The sequence below is a fragment of the Alternaria infectoria genome, assembly GCF_024043175.1.
Source record: "Alternaria infectoria strain BMP 0036 chromosome Unknown scaffold_43, whole genome shotgun sequence".
NCBI classification, from domain to species: domain Eukaryota; kingdom Fungi; phylum Ascomycota; class Dothideomycetes; order Pleosporales; family Pleosporaceae; genus Alternaria; species Alternaria infectoria.
The window spans coordinates 20,656-35,652 of NW_026250732.1; the positions used below are offsets into that span (position 1 = coordinate 20,656).

The following is a 14,997-nucleotide window of genomic DNA, read 5'->3' on the forward strand; positions in this document are numbered from 1 at the left end:
AGAAGTCGAAAAGATTTTGGCGTACTTCCAAATTTGCCCTGTCGATTGCTACACTACGGGTCGGCGTCGGTTCACCCCAAGTGTATGATAGAGCGGTATATCGAGGGCAATCAACAAGGCTGTACTTCTGTAGGCTACATTGCGGTTGATGCGTAAGCGGGTCTTTGCTGATTTGAAGAAGCCGGAACTCCGAAGCTGGCTTATCGAGAGGTTGGTAAGTGTATTTAGGCATTCTGACGGTGCAGTAGAAGTTGATTGTGTTGAAGTCTGAAGGAATGTTGCAACGCGGGGTAGTGGTCCTCTACAAGGCTGCCACTGCCTCGCAATATTTAGCGCTGACGAGAAGGGCTACGTAGGTGTCAGGCTGGGTAATGCCATGCCTTATCTGCCAGGCAGGACATCTCAATCTCTTTGATTCGCTCTCACCACTTTTGATCTACAACATCCGCAGCCGTCCAAAACGCCGTCAGACTGTGCCACCCTCCTATTTTCCTGGACATAGAAAGCCAATCACTGCCCACCACCCAACGTAGCCATCAAACTCTGCCTAAACGCCTCCTGATCCACAGCCCTCCCAATCAAAACCAACTTGGACTCCTGAACCCCATCTTCGGGCTTGGCATCAAACTCATTCGTATCGTAAATCGCCCTCACACCTTGCGTAAGAAGTATCTTGCCGTCCTCGACCGGAACGCGTCCCTTCAGACGATGGATCTCAAAGGGCTTGTGTGCAGTCTCATTTGGTAGCGTCTCTTCCCATAAGATAGTGCGAAGGAAGAGATCGAATTTATCGACTTGGTCGCGTGTCAAAGCGGGGAAGGAGATGGTCGAAGTAGTGATTGTGGGGTCGAGGTGGCTATGTCCTTTACTCGCGAATTGCAGATCAGTATCTGTGACTTCGTCGTAGGCATGGAGATCCAGTACCAGTCCTTCGAGCTGCGGGACCTGGCTTTTCGTCGTCGTCTTGATGCGCGCTAGACCGTTGATAGAGCGGATTCGCTCGGTGACTTGTTCGAGTTCTTGCGCCGAGACCAGGTCAGTTTTGTTGATGATGATGACGTCTGCGTGGCTGATTTGCAAGTGCGCTGTTGTGAGTAAGGGGCCGTGTTCGTCATGCGATGCTTTCTTTCTTTCTTCGATGTTTTCTTCGTCACCGAGGCCTTCGTCTAGGCTCTTTAGCACGTTCTTTGCGTCGACGAGCGTGACGATGCCGTCGAGGAAGATGCTGCTGCCTAGGCCATCGTCGAGCCAGAACATGGGTGCGATGTTTCCGGGGTCCGCTAGACCGGTTGTTTCAAGCAGAATGTAGTCGAATAGGCCGGATTGCTCCATTAGGTTCTCGATGGCTGCTACGCCGATGTCCTTTACGGAACAGCATATGCAGCCGTTTGCGAGCGGTACGAAGGGTGCAGATTGAGCGGATGTAGAGTTTGCGTCGGAGACAGTGAGTTGTTTTTCAATGTCAATTGCTGGATCTTGTGTTAGAATGATGTCTTATTCTTAGTTGAAGGTGAGCATACAGTCACCGAACTCATTCAGAATGACAGCAATCTTCTTTCCATGTTGCTCAGTCAAGATATAGTTGAGTAAAGTCGTCTTTCCCGCACCGAGATAACCTGTCACTATGGTGATGGGCACTTTACCCGGGGGTGCCTCCTCCGAGGTCGCCACAAGATTGGGTATTTCCTCATCTTGGTCGTCGAGGACTTTGGTGTTAGTCTCTGGCTGGACTAGAGTGGGGACTTCATCGTCTGATACGTTTCCGTCCATGGCCGGCAAGCTGTTACTAGATAGTGATCCGAATGTCGAGGTGGGGTGCCAGAGCGTCAAGATACAGTTCTAGAATGAGTTAGAACAGATGATCTGGAGGTAGGTGCGTAAGAACATGCAACCACAAAGTACACGATGCACCCATAACGTCTTACCTAATCGCAGCTACTTCTGGAATTTGGAGGCCAAGAGAGACGGCAATGACGTCGTGGGGTGGCAGAGTCATGTAGAAAAATGGTCCACCGCGACTGACGCGCGATGAAGCTAGCGCGGTCGCGTATTGACTAGCTGAGAGGACCCCTGCCCATGCCCTGCGTCCGCAAGCTCCAGGTATCAACAACACACGCCGCCCCGCCTACCTGTCGCCAGACGTCTACTGTGATCGCAATTCACTCACTACCACCCATCATTCCGCAAATATGACGTCGCCCGCTTCGCCGCGCCTTCCCAGCCCGCCTCCCATCCCAGAAGACCAGCTCTCGCCTGTATCCGCGTCGCCAGAGCAGCAGAAACTCTTCAGCAATCTCGACCATGCCGCCGAAAGGAGAATACGACCGGGGACCAAGGCGGAGGACATGGCAGAGGGGCCGCCGCTGGTAGAGTTATCAGAGGTACGTCGAGGCATACTACAATAAAGATAGCGCCTGGCTGACAAGATGCGCAGATTGATTCAGCATTCCAGCTCACCGAACACCTCAAAGCCCTCCACCACTCGCTCACACACCCCGCCGGCTCGAATGGCACTGTGCCAGTAGACAGAAACATGGCGTTGAAGATAGCACAATCACCCGCCAATGTGGACAGGACGCTGTGGCTATACGAACTCTGCCGCTTCCTTATACAAAAGGTCAACTCCATCATTACCGCCCTCTTCGCCGACGACCCACCATGCTCGTCCCTGACGTGTCCCGAGATGCGCGCTTCCGAGTGGCAGTACCTTTGCGCAGTACACGACCCGCCAAAGTCATGTTGTGCCATCGACTACTGCTGCCATACGCTCGACTGGGCAGCTAACACCCTCACATCACCTAAGCACTTTCCTTCACGGCTCGCGCTTGGCACCGACTCGTCAACACAACACTCGCAAATGCGCCAATTGACCAACATCTTCAGGCGCGTATACAGAATCTTTGCGCACGCATGGTACTCGCACCGAGAAGTCTTTTGGAAGGTCGAGGGGCGCACAGGCCTATACATATTCTATAAGACAGTCTGCGATGTATACGGTCTGGTACCGGAGGACAACTACACCATCCCTCCTGAGGCCGAGGGCATTGAGCCATCAACAGAGGTCAAGCCGTCAGCGCCACCTCTGATTATGAAGCGAGAGCCCTCTGATTCGACATCAGAGATTTCAAGTAACACACTGGCAGACGGAATGTCGGATCATTCGCTGTCAACGGCGGGCACAACCAAGCGACATAGGCATTCGCCATCAGTTGGAGCCACGGCCGTCCAAACAGTTGTAGAGGAAAATGAGGAAGAAGAAGAGCGCCCAGTTCTCCAAGCGCGACCAGTCACTCAAATCTTCGAATCGGCACAAGAGGACGAGGAAGAAGAGGAAGCCGATAGCGACGGCGACGTCACGGCTATTGAAGACAACAACGAAGATGATGATGACGAAGATGATGACGAGGACGAGGATGTGGACGAGGCTGAAGCTGCAGAGGAGATCACACAAGCAGATGCCAAGGATCCCACGACTGAGGCAGCCAAGGAAGGCGCGGGCGAGGAGAAGGCAGCGGGTACCTCGACCGAGGAAGAAGAAAAGAAAGATGGAGATGCCGCAACAGAGCCAGCAACTACCGGGGACGCTGAGGCCAGTGCTTCCGACGCCCAAGATGACGAAAAGGAACCATCAAAAGATGACACTGAAGCCACAGATGATAGCAAGCCAGATGCTGAAGCGTCAGAGGAGGCGAAGAAGGTTGATTCTGCTGCAGAGTCGGCTGACGAAGAGGGTGGTGCGAAGGCCCAAGATTAGGTTATCACGGGCAAGGCTCAACGGGTAGTATTTCAGAAAGCTTCCGTGGTGTACATTAGGCGTAGGAATAGGACGGAATAATGACTTGGCAGGGCAGATCGGGATGCTATCGTTTGCATCAGCACACGTAGATATCACGCACGGCATGATATGGCTTAAGGGAGCCGCATTACTAGATACTAGTAGCTGATGATAGTCGAGATCTCAGATGAGTGATAGCGGGGCTTCATCGAAGAGACATGCATTAATGCCCTCGGGCTTTACCTCCAGCCTCAAGAACCAACCAGTACGCAGTGGCTCAGCTAGCGCATGTGTATAGCCTCCGAGGAGGATCCATCTCAGCTCACGAGACAAGTATAGACTGGGACCAGGGAAGTTCCTGCCCAGTTTGGCAACATACTGGCCTTGAAACATGAAGGAAGGGCAAAGCAAAGCAATACTGCATATTCTCCGTGGCGGAAGAGAGGCGCTCGGTAAAGCGCACCGTAGTGACAAGGATGGGAGAAATTGTCTCATTGAGCTTGGTCCAGCGGTTGGGGGCGAATTTGGCACAGGCCCGGCTTGGTCGTTCCACGTTTCCATGTTGCACTGCGTGAACTGTCTCGTCACACGGTGTTAATGACAGATAGGGCTGATGAGGCTCAACTAGACAAGTTCCGTCTTGACATTCCTCCGAATAAATCAATGCCTATATGCAAAATTAATCAAATGCGGATACCGATGCGACGACGCTCGCCGGGCTCCGAGTGCCGCAAGCAGAGGGTGACGTCCGGGCCGCGCATCATTGGCGGGAGTGGACCGTAGATGCGTCTGCGTGTTTTGTCGCGCTGCGCGGCAAGACGATCCTGGGGTAGGGCGTCCAGGCTGCAAGTATCAATTGGTGGCCGACGGGCCGAGTGGGCACTAGCATCTGGGTAAATGCTGGCGAATGAGCAGAGCGGTGCGAGTGGCGCACGTGTGATGAGGTGTGGAAATTAGTTGCGCGTTGGGCGGGTTGGGCTCAGGTCGCGGTATAGAGAGGTATAGAGGGGCGTAAATCAGGGTCTGGAGATGGGTGAAGCGATGCAGAGATATCAACAGTCTCAGAAGTGGGCAGGATGGCAGCGGGCCTGGAAGGAGGAGGAGTCTAATGCTTCCACGTGCAGCATCGCATCCTTGATGCAGCCTTGTGCATACGGCGGTGCACAGTCTGCGGTGCATGAACAGGCACGCGCTGCTATCGACCAGTAACTGGAATGGCGTTTACGAGAAGTGGTGACGGTGCCGTCGGAGAAGGTCGAGTAGATGCTGCGCTCCAGCGGCCCCCACGCCTGACTTGCCAGTCCCACGCCGGCTCGCTTCTCCACATTCTGGTGGTCCAGCAGGCTGCAGGTGTAGGTGCAGTATTGCAGCATCCAGACGGGCGTCTTGGAGTGCATACTGGAAGTTAATTGCTGACGGCGGAGGCTGGAGTCGTCGGAAGGCTGCGAGCTACCCCTCACTACTTCAGCCAGCTGGTGCTTAGACATTACCCACAGCCACGGGAGATCTTGAATTCTTATCGCGGCTACTGCGGACGGTCTGCGTGGTCACAGGTCCCCAGTCGTGCCAGAGCCAGAGCCAGTCCCAGTCCTAGTCGCCGTCCCAAGTCGGCATCGGCCCTCTCCATTCCATTCCCACAAGTCTACCCGCGCCCGTCCTGCTGCCTCCCACGACGAGCTGCCCTTCCCCACGTTCCCCGTCCACGTCCAGGGTTCTCGCCACGACGACACCGCACCCAGAGGCTCTAACATCTATCTGCAGGTCATCGCCCAGGATCGCGGCGATTAAGACTCGCGCAGCCCACGCCGTCGCTTTTGGCCCGCCCCAGCATCTCGCCTGCCGTGTGATTCCCAAAGCAGCATGCACGCCCATGGCCGAGCGCCTCTTGACTAACATCAACACCATCTGGCAACCGCGCACACGAGTCGCTCCGCCACCAGGCTACACAACATCCACCCAGGCCCTACACACGCGCACTGTCCGCCAGCGTCGCGACACACGACATTGCACCTGACGACCCGCTGGCAATGACGGCGCAAATCTTGTCTATGCATGCTGCGCACGCGTCGGATTTGGGCAAGATCCAGACGCAGTTCCGAGACAAGATGGACTCCACGGTTGGCCCTGCAAACGAGCCTCCCACCCCCGCCTCCCCCGACAGCGCCGACACCCGTGGCCGCCGACGCGACCGCGACGAAGATGGCTCCGGCGGCGAGGGCGAGGGTGACGGCCATGGCTCCTCGAGAAAGAGACGGCGCAGCAGAAAAGGCCTCGACAAGAAGTTTGAGTGCCCGCACGAGGGCTGTGGGAAGAGCTACTCCCGCGCAGAGCACCTCTACCGCCATCAGCTGAACCGTGAGTCCAGCAGCGCCCGCAGGCCTCACCCAGCTAACATGGACAGACAACCCCAAGCAAATCTACCACTGTGACTTTCCCGATTGCCACCGATCTTTCGTCCGCCAGGACCTCTGCGCGCGCCACAAGGAGAGACACACGGCGCGAGGCTCGCAGCTGCTGCGCAAGGACACGTTCAACATGCACAATCTGAATCCCATTGTGACGGCTGCACTGGGTGGAAAGAACGCACCGCCACAGAAGGCACTCGGCATGCAGTCTCCGCCGTCGGGAGCCTCCAACGCAGGCCCAGGCAGCAGAATGTCGCCGCCAAACTTCCAGTCGCCAGGCTCGACTGCCACGCTCAGCAGGCAGGACTCGCTGCAGAGGACAGTGAGCGACGATACGTACCGCAGTGGCTCAGAAGCTAAGCCCTACGACATGCAGTCCCAGAGCGCTGGAAACTTTGCACCCCCACCGCGTCCGGCCGCTTTGGGCAACTACAGTGGAGGTCGCAACTCTCTCCACAACTCCCCACATGTGGGTAATGGGAACTTCACCCGGCCCGATCTACGCGCGCAGACGTCCAATCTCAGCTCGTATGGCTCGAGCTCACCCTTCAACTCTGTCGTTACACCATCCCAGTATACTCCCTCTGCGCCCTCGACCGGCTACCAAAACAGCGCAAGTGCGTATCAATCACAAAACAACTTTCCTCCCTTCTCCTCCTTACCTCCACCAGAGTACCCCCAGCCAACCGGCACCCCTGCTCCTCGAGAACAAGAGAACCAGTTCTACAATGGCACTTCTGGACAGACGCCCATGAACGGTGTCGAGTCTACAGCCCAAATAGACAACCGAATGCAGGGTGTCTCTGACGCCATCATGGAGCAGAACCCCGCATATGCCATACCAATGTTTGGTGGCAATGGATACAGTCGGTCGCCCTTCGCCATGGCCGACGACTTCGCCGCCTGGCTCTTCAACGACAATCAATTCAACCCAGGAGGCGCATCGCCCATGGATTATCCGGGCGGAGTAAACCCCGTAGCTGGTGCGTCATCCCAAATTGGCCTTCAAGCTCCGTATTTTAACTATGACCCCTCAGTCGCCGGCTATCTGAATAACCCTGCACCGCCTGCACATCCAATGGCTGTTCATAGCATACTAGACACTACGCTGCCAGAGTCTGCCCTCTCAGAAGAGAAGCGAAAAGACCTTCTAGATCTCATTCATTTGCGCTTCAACGAAACAGATCATGCGCCAGTTAAGAAGCAAAAGGAGGAACTCATGGAGGGTGACAAAGACGACAGCCGGCACGTACTCAGTCTGCACATGATGCAAACGTACATCAGCTCGTACTGGGTACATTTCCACCCGCAATTACCAATCCTCCACAAGCCAACGTTCAATGCAAGCACGTGTCCTGAGCTGCTGTTGCTCGCCATCATGTGTCTCGGAGCGTCTTGTTTGGAGAAGAACTACGGTCAAGAGACGACACAGGCTTGTGCTTCATTAGCCAACTTTTTGGCGTGGCACCTGCGCTGGGAGCTGTTCATGGACGCTGATTTCCGTCCACCCGCTAAGCTATGGATCTTCCAAGGCCTGCTCCTCCTCGAGTCGTTTGAGAAGATGTATTCTACGCGCCCGCTACACGAACGAGCGCACATCCATCATGCCACGACACTGACGCTTATGAGGCGTGGAAGCTCGCTGATCGGACGGTCAGCAATGGATTCGCCTCCTAGTGTCAAGGACGGAAAAAGCAACGGAATAGGTGGAGCAAACACGCCTGATGAGTGGTGGAACCACTGGATCACGAATGAGGCTACTAGGAGGGCAGCATTCGCAGCCTTCGTCATGGACAGCATCCACGCTACCATGTTCGGCCATAGCGCTGTTATGGTCGCTCACGAGATGCGTCTTCCACTGCCTTGTGACGAAGCGCTCTGGTCTGCAACGAGTAGCTCTGAAGTGGGACGAGTTGAGCAATCCCTAACATCGAATGGCATCAAACCAATGTCTTTCCTTGACGGTCTTAAGAAGACGCTCAATGGGCAGACGGTACGGACCAATTCGTTTGGACGCACAATCCTCATGGCCGGCCTGCTGAGCGTATCATGGCACATGAATCAGCGAGATTTGCAAGTCAGCTCGCTTGGTGTGACGACAGCACTAGGCGGACGCGACAAATGGCGGGGCTCCCTAACCCGGGCCTTTGATTTCTGGAAGCAAGATTTCGACAGCTCTCTGAACCGATCCGAGGACCGCCCTAGTTCGAGCTCATACGGATACTCGCAAGGTGTTGACGATGACAACGTGTTCGAGTCCCGAACCGTGCTCCACCACCTGGCACACATGGCCATGCACGTCGACATTGTGGATTGCCAAATCTACGCCGGCGCACCCCGCCTTCTCGGGCGATCAATAACCCCGCAAGACTACAACGGCGCGCAACGTCGGATGAAGGAGATGTGGGCCCCCACTGCCCGAGCCCGGGACGCCACATTCTACGCCCTCCGCTTCCTCTCCAACGTCATGGTCGCAGGAGACCACAGTCTGAACCCCAACACGCCGTCCACGGCCGGCTTCTCCTACTCCGCACGCGACGACTACCTCCTCAACCGACCATGGGTACTGTACTTTGCCACACTAATCGTGTGGTCGTACGGTTTCGCGCTCGATGGTCCGGTCAAGGAACCCTACCAACTCCCTACCTACGACGACAAGGTCAGGGATATGGTTCTCTACCTCAATCGTGTTGGCGGTGTGCGATCACCTGAGGATCTGAGCAAGACTTCTAATCGCAATGCCTGCCTTGGTCTGCTCATCATCATGCGGGATATGTTCAAGAAGACGAGATGGGAGTTGTTGCACGAGGCGAGCAATCTGCTGACCAAGTGCATTGAGATGCTTCTTCCTGGTGCGGGCGGGGCGTTGTGAACAGAGCAGCCCAACCACCTACCCCCTTGTCATGATGAAAAAATTTGCTCGACGAGGCGATGTTGTTGTTGTTCTCATTTACGATGTAATGGCTTATTACTTGTTATTTGTCGATGGTTTTCCCGGTCTGTCTTTTCTGATATCACTGCATTCTAGCGAGGAGTGTGCTTGCTGTTTCGATCTTCTTGTTCTTGTTCGATACCTCTTCTGTATATTCACACAAACAAGTGGCTACTTGGATGAAGTCGGTTGGTGGATTGGATATGTGGGCGGGATGCTGATCTTCTTTGGCCATATACCCTGGGGATAGGTGTGGAAATGCATCTTGGACTCTTTTCAGAAAGCTTTGACATGGGGAGAGGAGTGATTTTGATGCGGTTGTGAAATGTTTGTGGTGTGATGTTTGGACTAGATTGGACTGGAGAGAAGCTGAGGCGCGCGGGATTATCGCGCACGTGAGAGCGTGGCGACGCGCGACGCGAGGATCGCGCCTTTTTGTGAGATGTCCCAGCAATTGCCTGTAAGGTCAGATGTACAGCTAGGAACGTGATTTGAGACCCCCTAATCAAATAAATTCGACGCCGAAGCGAAGTTCCCCCAGGTGCACGATCACTCTTACCGTTGCGCCATTGCGTCATTGATTGTGAAACAATGCTCCCTACCACCGGCGCTGCGTCCAGAACAACGTCCCCACGATGCCTCGACTCAAGGCTGCCACCGTCTCGGACCAGACTGTACGAAAGCGAAAGCGGAAATCGCGAGATAACGATGAGAAAACGACTGCAGCGGCGCCAGCTGCACAAGGCGAAGGGGTGAATGAGGTTCACAGGATCGTTGGACCGGATGGCTCAATGATCGACCCCAACGCGCCCGACCCTGCCACGACCACTACGAGCGTCCCCACCAAGACACACGATGGAGGAAAGAAGCCACGGCGAGCGCCGAAGAAAAACGGTGCCGGCAAACCAGCTCTCGCGCGCAACAACTCGTCCACCCTGGTCGAAACGACAATACCATGGCCAGAGCACTTCACGAAGCTCGCCCAAGTCCATCGCGCCGTAAACCTCGTATATACGTTCCTCTGCACGCGCAAACACCTCGCGACGACGCTCGAGAACCTCCGAAGTACAGTCGAAGCCAACATACAACGAGAGCTAGTCATCGAAGATGTAGCGCAGATCACCGCCCTGATACCCAAAGCCATAAACTTCGCCTACGTCGACGAAGCAATGTTACAGATCAATTTGATGGGCTCAGAAGACAATCTACACGGCAGACGGACCACAGATTTCGCGATCCTAGAACCCGAACCGGATAAAGGCGAGCATAAAGAGGTGCTGCTGTTTGAATTCATCGACGGTGATTTGAAGCGTCAGGTCCAACATAAGAAAACAGGGGAGCCTACGAAGGCTACGACGAAGTTGAGGAATGAGGATCTCAAGATGCCGGTGTACAGTCAGAAGCAGATGATGAATTTGATTGAGAAGAGGAATGCCAAGTTTACGTCGGCGGTTAATGCGTTTTTGAATCAGTGTGCTGAGGAGGGGGCGGATTCGGTGGAGAAGATTTTGGAGGTTTCGAAGGCGTTTGTTCCTGTGGAGACTGCGAGTCGGCACTCTAAGCCTGGCCCGGACAGAGCACTTATACCAGCTTCCATACCCGCGGAGCGGAAGCCGATCCCCGATATCCTGAACGAGATCAAGACGCTGGAGTGGTATACAGGGCAGATCGTGCCAGATGGCCACCGTGTTTTCGACCCTCAAGAAGCTGTCTTCGGCGACTTGAACTTCGCCATGTCGCAGAATCTCGTCAACGCGCTGTATAACACGAGGAACATCACTCAACTCTACGCTCACCAGGCGGAGGCCATCAACAATCTTTACGATGGACATAATGTCATTGTGTCTACTTCGACGAGTTCGGGTAAATCTTTGATTTATCAGATACCCGTTTTGCATCAATTGGAACAGGAGCCTAATACGAGGGCTATGTATATTTTTCCGACGAAAGCGCTAGCCCAGGATCAGAGGAAGAGTATGAAGGAGCTGTTAAGATTTATGCCGGGGTTTGAACAGGTGCTGGTAGAGACGTTCGATGGCGACACCCCGATGAGTGATCGCAACTATATTCGAGATGAGGCACGCATCATCTTTACGAATCCGGATATGCTACACATCACTATCCTGCCGCAAGAAGATGCCTGGCGGACTTACCTCCAGAACCTACGGTTCGTAGTGGTAGACGAATTGCATGTATACAACGGACTGTTTGGAGCACACATGGCGTTTATCATGCGCCGTCTACGGAGGATATGTGCGGCGCTGGGAAACCGGCATGTCAAGTTTATCTCCTGCTCGGCTACAGTCGCGAATCCTGAAGAGCATATGAAGACTATTTTCGGTGTTGACGAAGTCAAGTTGACTGACTTTGACGGGTCGCCTTCTGGACGCAAAGAGTTTCTGTGCTGGAACACGCCGTTTAAGGATCCTGGTGATCCTACGTCTGGACGCGGCGATTGTATGGCGGAGACAGCGAAGCTGTTCTGTCAACTCATGTTGAGGGGCGTCCGAGCCATTGCGTTTTGTCGTGTGCGGAAGCAGTGTGAAGCGCTGCTTGCTGCTGTCAAGACTGAGCTCACCAATCTAGAAAGACCGGAAGTAATTGCTCGGGTTATGTCGTATCGAGGCGGGTATACACCGCAAGATAGACGAGAGATCGAACGAGAGATGTTCGACGGCAAGCTCTGTGGTATCGTGGCTACTAGTGCGCTGGAGCTTGGTGTCGATATCGGATCCCTGGATGCTGTCGTTACGGTCGGGTTTCCTTACACCATTGCCAATCTGCGTCAACAAAGTGGTCGTGCTGGACGGAGGAATAAAGACTCGCTATCCGTTCTAGTCGGCGATTGCTTCCCTACCGACCAGTACTACATGTCGAACCCGGACGAGATTTTTACCAAACCTAATTGCGCACTCCAAGTTGATCTGGAGAACATGCTCGTCCTAGAAGGCCACGTCCAATGCGCCGCCCACGAGATGCCCATCAACGTCGAAGTAGATACCAGCTATTTCGGCCCCCTCCTCCCCAAGATCGCCCGCGAGCGCATGCGCCGCGACAAAGAAGGTTTCTACCACGTCAATACACGCTTCCTCCCGCAACCCTCACGCACGGTCGCAATCCGCGACACCGAAGAAGACCACTTCGCCATAATCGACGTAACCCACGGCAAAAACACCGTACTCGAAGAACTCGAAGCCTCACGCGCCTTCTTCACCCTCTACGACGGCGGCATCTTCCTCCACCAAGGAAACACGTACCTCGTCAAAGAATTCAGCCAAGAACGCATGCTCGCAAAAGTCGAATACGTAAAAGTAGACTGGACAACCCAACAACGCGACTACACGGACATTGACCCCGTGGAAACAGAAGCGATCAGGCGCATACCTGGTTCCAGGTCGAAAGCTTTCTACGGGCCTATCAAGATCCAACAAGTCGTGTATGGCTTCTTTAAGATTGATAAGAAAAGGCGGATTTTGGATGCTGTGCAGGTTGATAATCCGCCTATTATACTGTTTAGCAAGGGCATGTGGCTCGACGTGCCCAAATCCGCCCTCGATATCTTGAGGTCAAGGAGATTGAACATCGCAGCGGGGATTCATGCTGCTGAACACGCCGTCCTGTCTCTCATGCCCAACTTCGTCATCTCCATGCCCGGCGACGTCCGCACGGAATGCAAAGTCCCCGAGAAAGAGTTCCTGGCGAAGGAATCCACAAGGAAAAGACCGGCGCGACTTACCTTCTACGACGCAAAAGGGGGTGCGAGCGGCTCAGGGATTAGTACCAAAGCCTTTGAGTTCATCGATACCCTGCTTGAGCAAGCATGTCAACGCCTCACATCCTGCCACTGCCTCGAAGGCTGCAACGAATGCTGCAACGACGACGCGTGTAAACAGCATAACCAAGTCATGTCCAAAGCGGGCGCTATGGTCATTATCATGTGTTTGCTCGGCCGCGAACATAAAATCGACATCGATGCGTTGCCGTGGGGTGAGGAGGATGTCGAAGCGGGTTTCGATACGGTGGTTGAGGCTGTGGGGGTGAGGATGGCGGAGGGGAGGACGAGGGATGGGGGTGTTTTGCCCGGAGAGGGGGATGGTGGGGAGATGGTGGATGGGAAGGGGGAGGAGATGGTTAGGGCGAAGTTGGTGGATGGGGTTTGGATTAAAGAGGAAGAGGAGGAGGAGGATCATTTCTCGAGGAGCATTCATATGTATAGGGGGGAGAGGACGTTTATTGGGGTGCATAGGAAGTGAAGGATGAGGGAGTAGCGAGTGTGGTTTTGTGTTAAATGAGCGGGTGTTAGAGATATCCCAGATACTTTTGGTCATGAAGTTTCTACTGATGTGTTGTGTTGAAGTGAATAAGGCTTAGGTCAGAAGGGTAGGTTATGACGTTCTCCGCATTATAAACAAGGCTGTCAGCAGAGAGGAATAAAGATGGCATTTAGATTAAGCATCAGTCATATTCGTAACCCCCCCGAGAGGGAACTACAACAAGAAAGAAAAGCTAGAGTAGAGAACCATACCAGCGTAACAGAGCAATCTCCAGACAGGAGCTTCCTTGTCCAATTCATGAACACGTCCTTAGACCCATATCTCATACAAGCCCAATCATACAGAAGGAAAACTTCCCAACCCATAAACGCCGCGCAATGCAACACACACCCATCCTGACCATATCCCCAGCTTAATTGTACCGCCTACTCTTACTAGCCCACTCCTCCTCCCTCCTCTTCTTCTCCTCTTCCAACTTCTTCAACTCGCGCGCCACACCCCCACTAGCCCTCCACCAAACATCCGTACCCGTCCTTATCAACCTCTCAGCCGCACTAACCGGCCCATCAACCGCCGGCCTAACATCCAAGAAGAAAACCGGTTGTTCGTCTGCCTCGCCCTCGCCCGACGCTTCTGATGTTTCCGGCGCACCCTCATAGTAATCAATAACATAACGAATCTCTTTACACCCCTTCTCATTACAGCGCTCGACAAACCAATCGTGGCGATCAAACGGCGGCGCCGTACCGAATTTCTCCGGCATAACATAACCCAGCCACTGCATAATCGTTGCTTTGGGCGTCGGTTCCGTGGGGCGACCCGTAAACCTGAGTAGTTTCGGGGGCTGAACATCCCTATGATCCCACGTCGTCGTATCAAACGGATCCTCATGCGTGCCCAGTTTGAAATTCGCGACGTCCTCGCCTTGCTTGCATATCTCATACCCTTCTTTCAACCCTCTCGAGAACCTTCGTTCCCAGCCCATGATCTCCGCCCACGCGCCCTCGTTGAGGAAATTGTGCACGCCGACCATGCTTTCCACGGCTGTGATGTCGGTGTCTGTGTAGCCTTTGCGCAGCATGGCGTTGTACATTTGCTGGGGGGAGGGGTACTCCCAGAGGGTGCCGTCGCCTTTGGGAATCGTGGAAGTCTCGCGGTCGAGGGGGAGGTTGACGGATTGGGTGGAGGCGCGCTCGTTGGAGAGTTCGGAGAACATGTTGTTGAGGGGGTTGAAGCGCGAAAGGAGGCCTTGCTTTGGGGGTGGCTCGGAGGCGCTGGTGGAGGCATTCTCAGGTGGGACGTAGGGGCAGGCGCCGGCGGGTGTCTTCTTTTCGGCGACGACGGGCGGGACGGGTTTCTTGTGCATCGGGCATTCTGGCTGGTGGGTTGTTAGTGGGGAGTGTGTATGGGGCGTGGGAGGGCGTACTGGAGGTTCCATGCTGCTCATGCTGCCTCGAGGCATGGCGTGCGGCGCAACACGTGCAGCAGGTGCGGCGGGTGCGGTGTCTGCCCAAAACCAACCCATGGTGAGTATTCGTATGGAAAGAGTAGTACGGCAAGAAGAAGAGGCAAGCAAGGGTATATAGGGCTGAAGAAGATGTGACGGGTGGC

General features: G+C 54.5%; 5 protein-coding genes across 5 annotated transcripts; 3 read left to right on the top strand and 2 right to left on the bottom strand.

Moving 5' to 3' along the window:
• Positions 1 to 510: 510 nt before the first annotated feature.
• J4E92_010770 (uncharacterized protein) lies at positions 511 to 1,770 on the bottom strand (the record flags this gene model as incomplete). The annotated part of the gene is made up of 2 exons (XM_051502105.1): positions 511 to 1,469; positions 1,521 to 1,770. 2 exons carry the CDS (start codon positions 1,768 to 1,770, stop codon positions 511 to 513), a joined length of 1,209 nt encoding a protein of 402 aa, XP_051347636.1.
• A 419-nt stretch (positions 1,771 to 2,189) lies between these two features.
• On the top strand, positions 2,190 to 3,754 carry J4E92_010771 (uncharacterized protein; the record flags this gene model as incomplete). The annotated part of the gene is made up of 2 exons (XM_051502106.1): positions 2,190 to 2,381; positions 2,435 to 3,754. 2 exons carry the CDS (start codon positions 2,190 to 2,192, stop codon positions 3,752 to 3,754), a joined length of 1,512 nt encoding a protein of 503 aa, XP_051347637.1.
• Positions 3,755 to 5,802: 2,048 nt separating this feature from the next.
• On the top strand, positions 5,803 to 9,052 carry J4E92_010772 (uncharacterized protein; the record flags this gene model as incomplete). The annotated part of the gene is made up of 2 exons (XM_051502107.1): positions 5,803 to 6,130; positions 6,177 to 9,052. The coding sequence occupies 2 exons, from the start codon at positions 5,803 to 5,805 to the stop codon at positions 9,050 to 9,052; spliced, it is 3,204 nt and encodes a 1,067-aa protein (XP_051347638.1).
• Positions 9,053 to 9,747: 695 nt separating this feature from the next.
• On the top strand, positions 9,748 to 13,365 carry J4E92_010773 (uncharacterized protein; the record flags this gene model as incomplete). The annotated part of the gene is made up of 1 exon (XM_051502108.1): positions 9,748 to 13,365. The coding sequence occupies one exon, from the start codon at positions 9,748 to 9,750 to the stop codon at positions 13,363 to 13,365; it is 3,618 nt and encodes a 1,205-aa protein (XP_051347639.1).
• A 433-nt stretch (positions 13,366 to 13,798) lies between these two features.
• On the bottom strand, positions 13,799 to 14,911 carry J4E92_010774 (uncharacterized protein; the record flags this gene model as incomplete). The annotated part of the gene is made up of 2 exons (XM_051502109.1): positions 13,799 to 14,764; positions 14,813 to 14,911. The coding sequence occupies 2 exons, from the start codon at positions 14,909 to 14,911 to the stop codon at positions 13,799 to 13,801; spliced, it is 1,065 nt and encodes a 354-aa protein (XP_051347640.1).
• Positions 14,912 to 14,997: the final 86 nt, after the last annotated feature.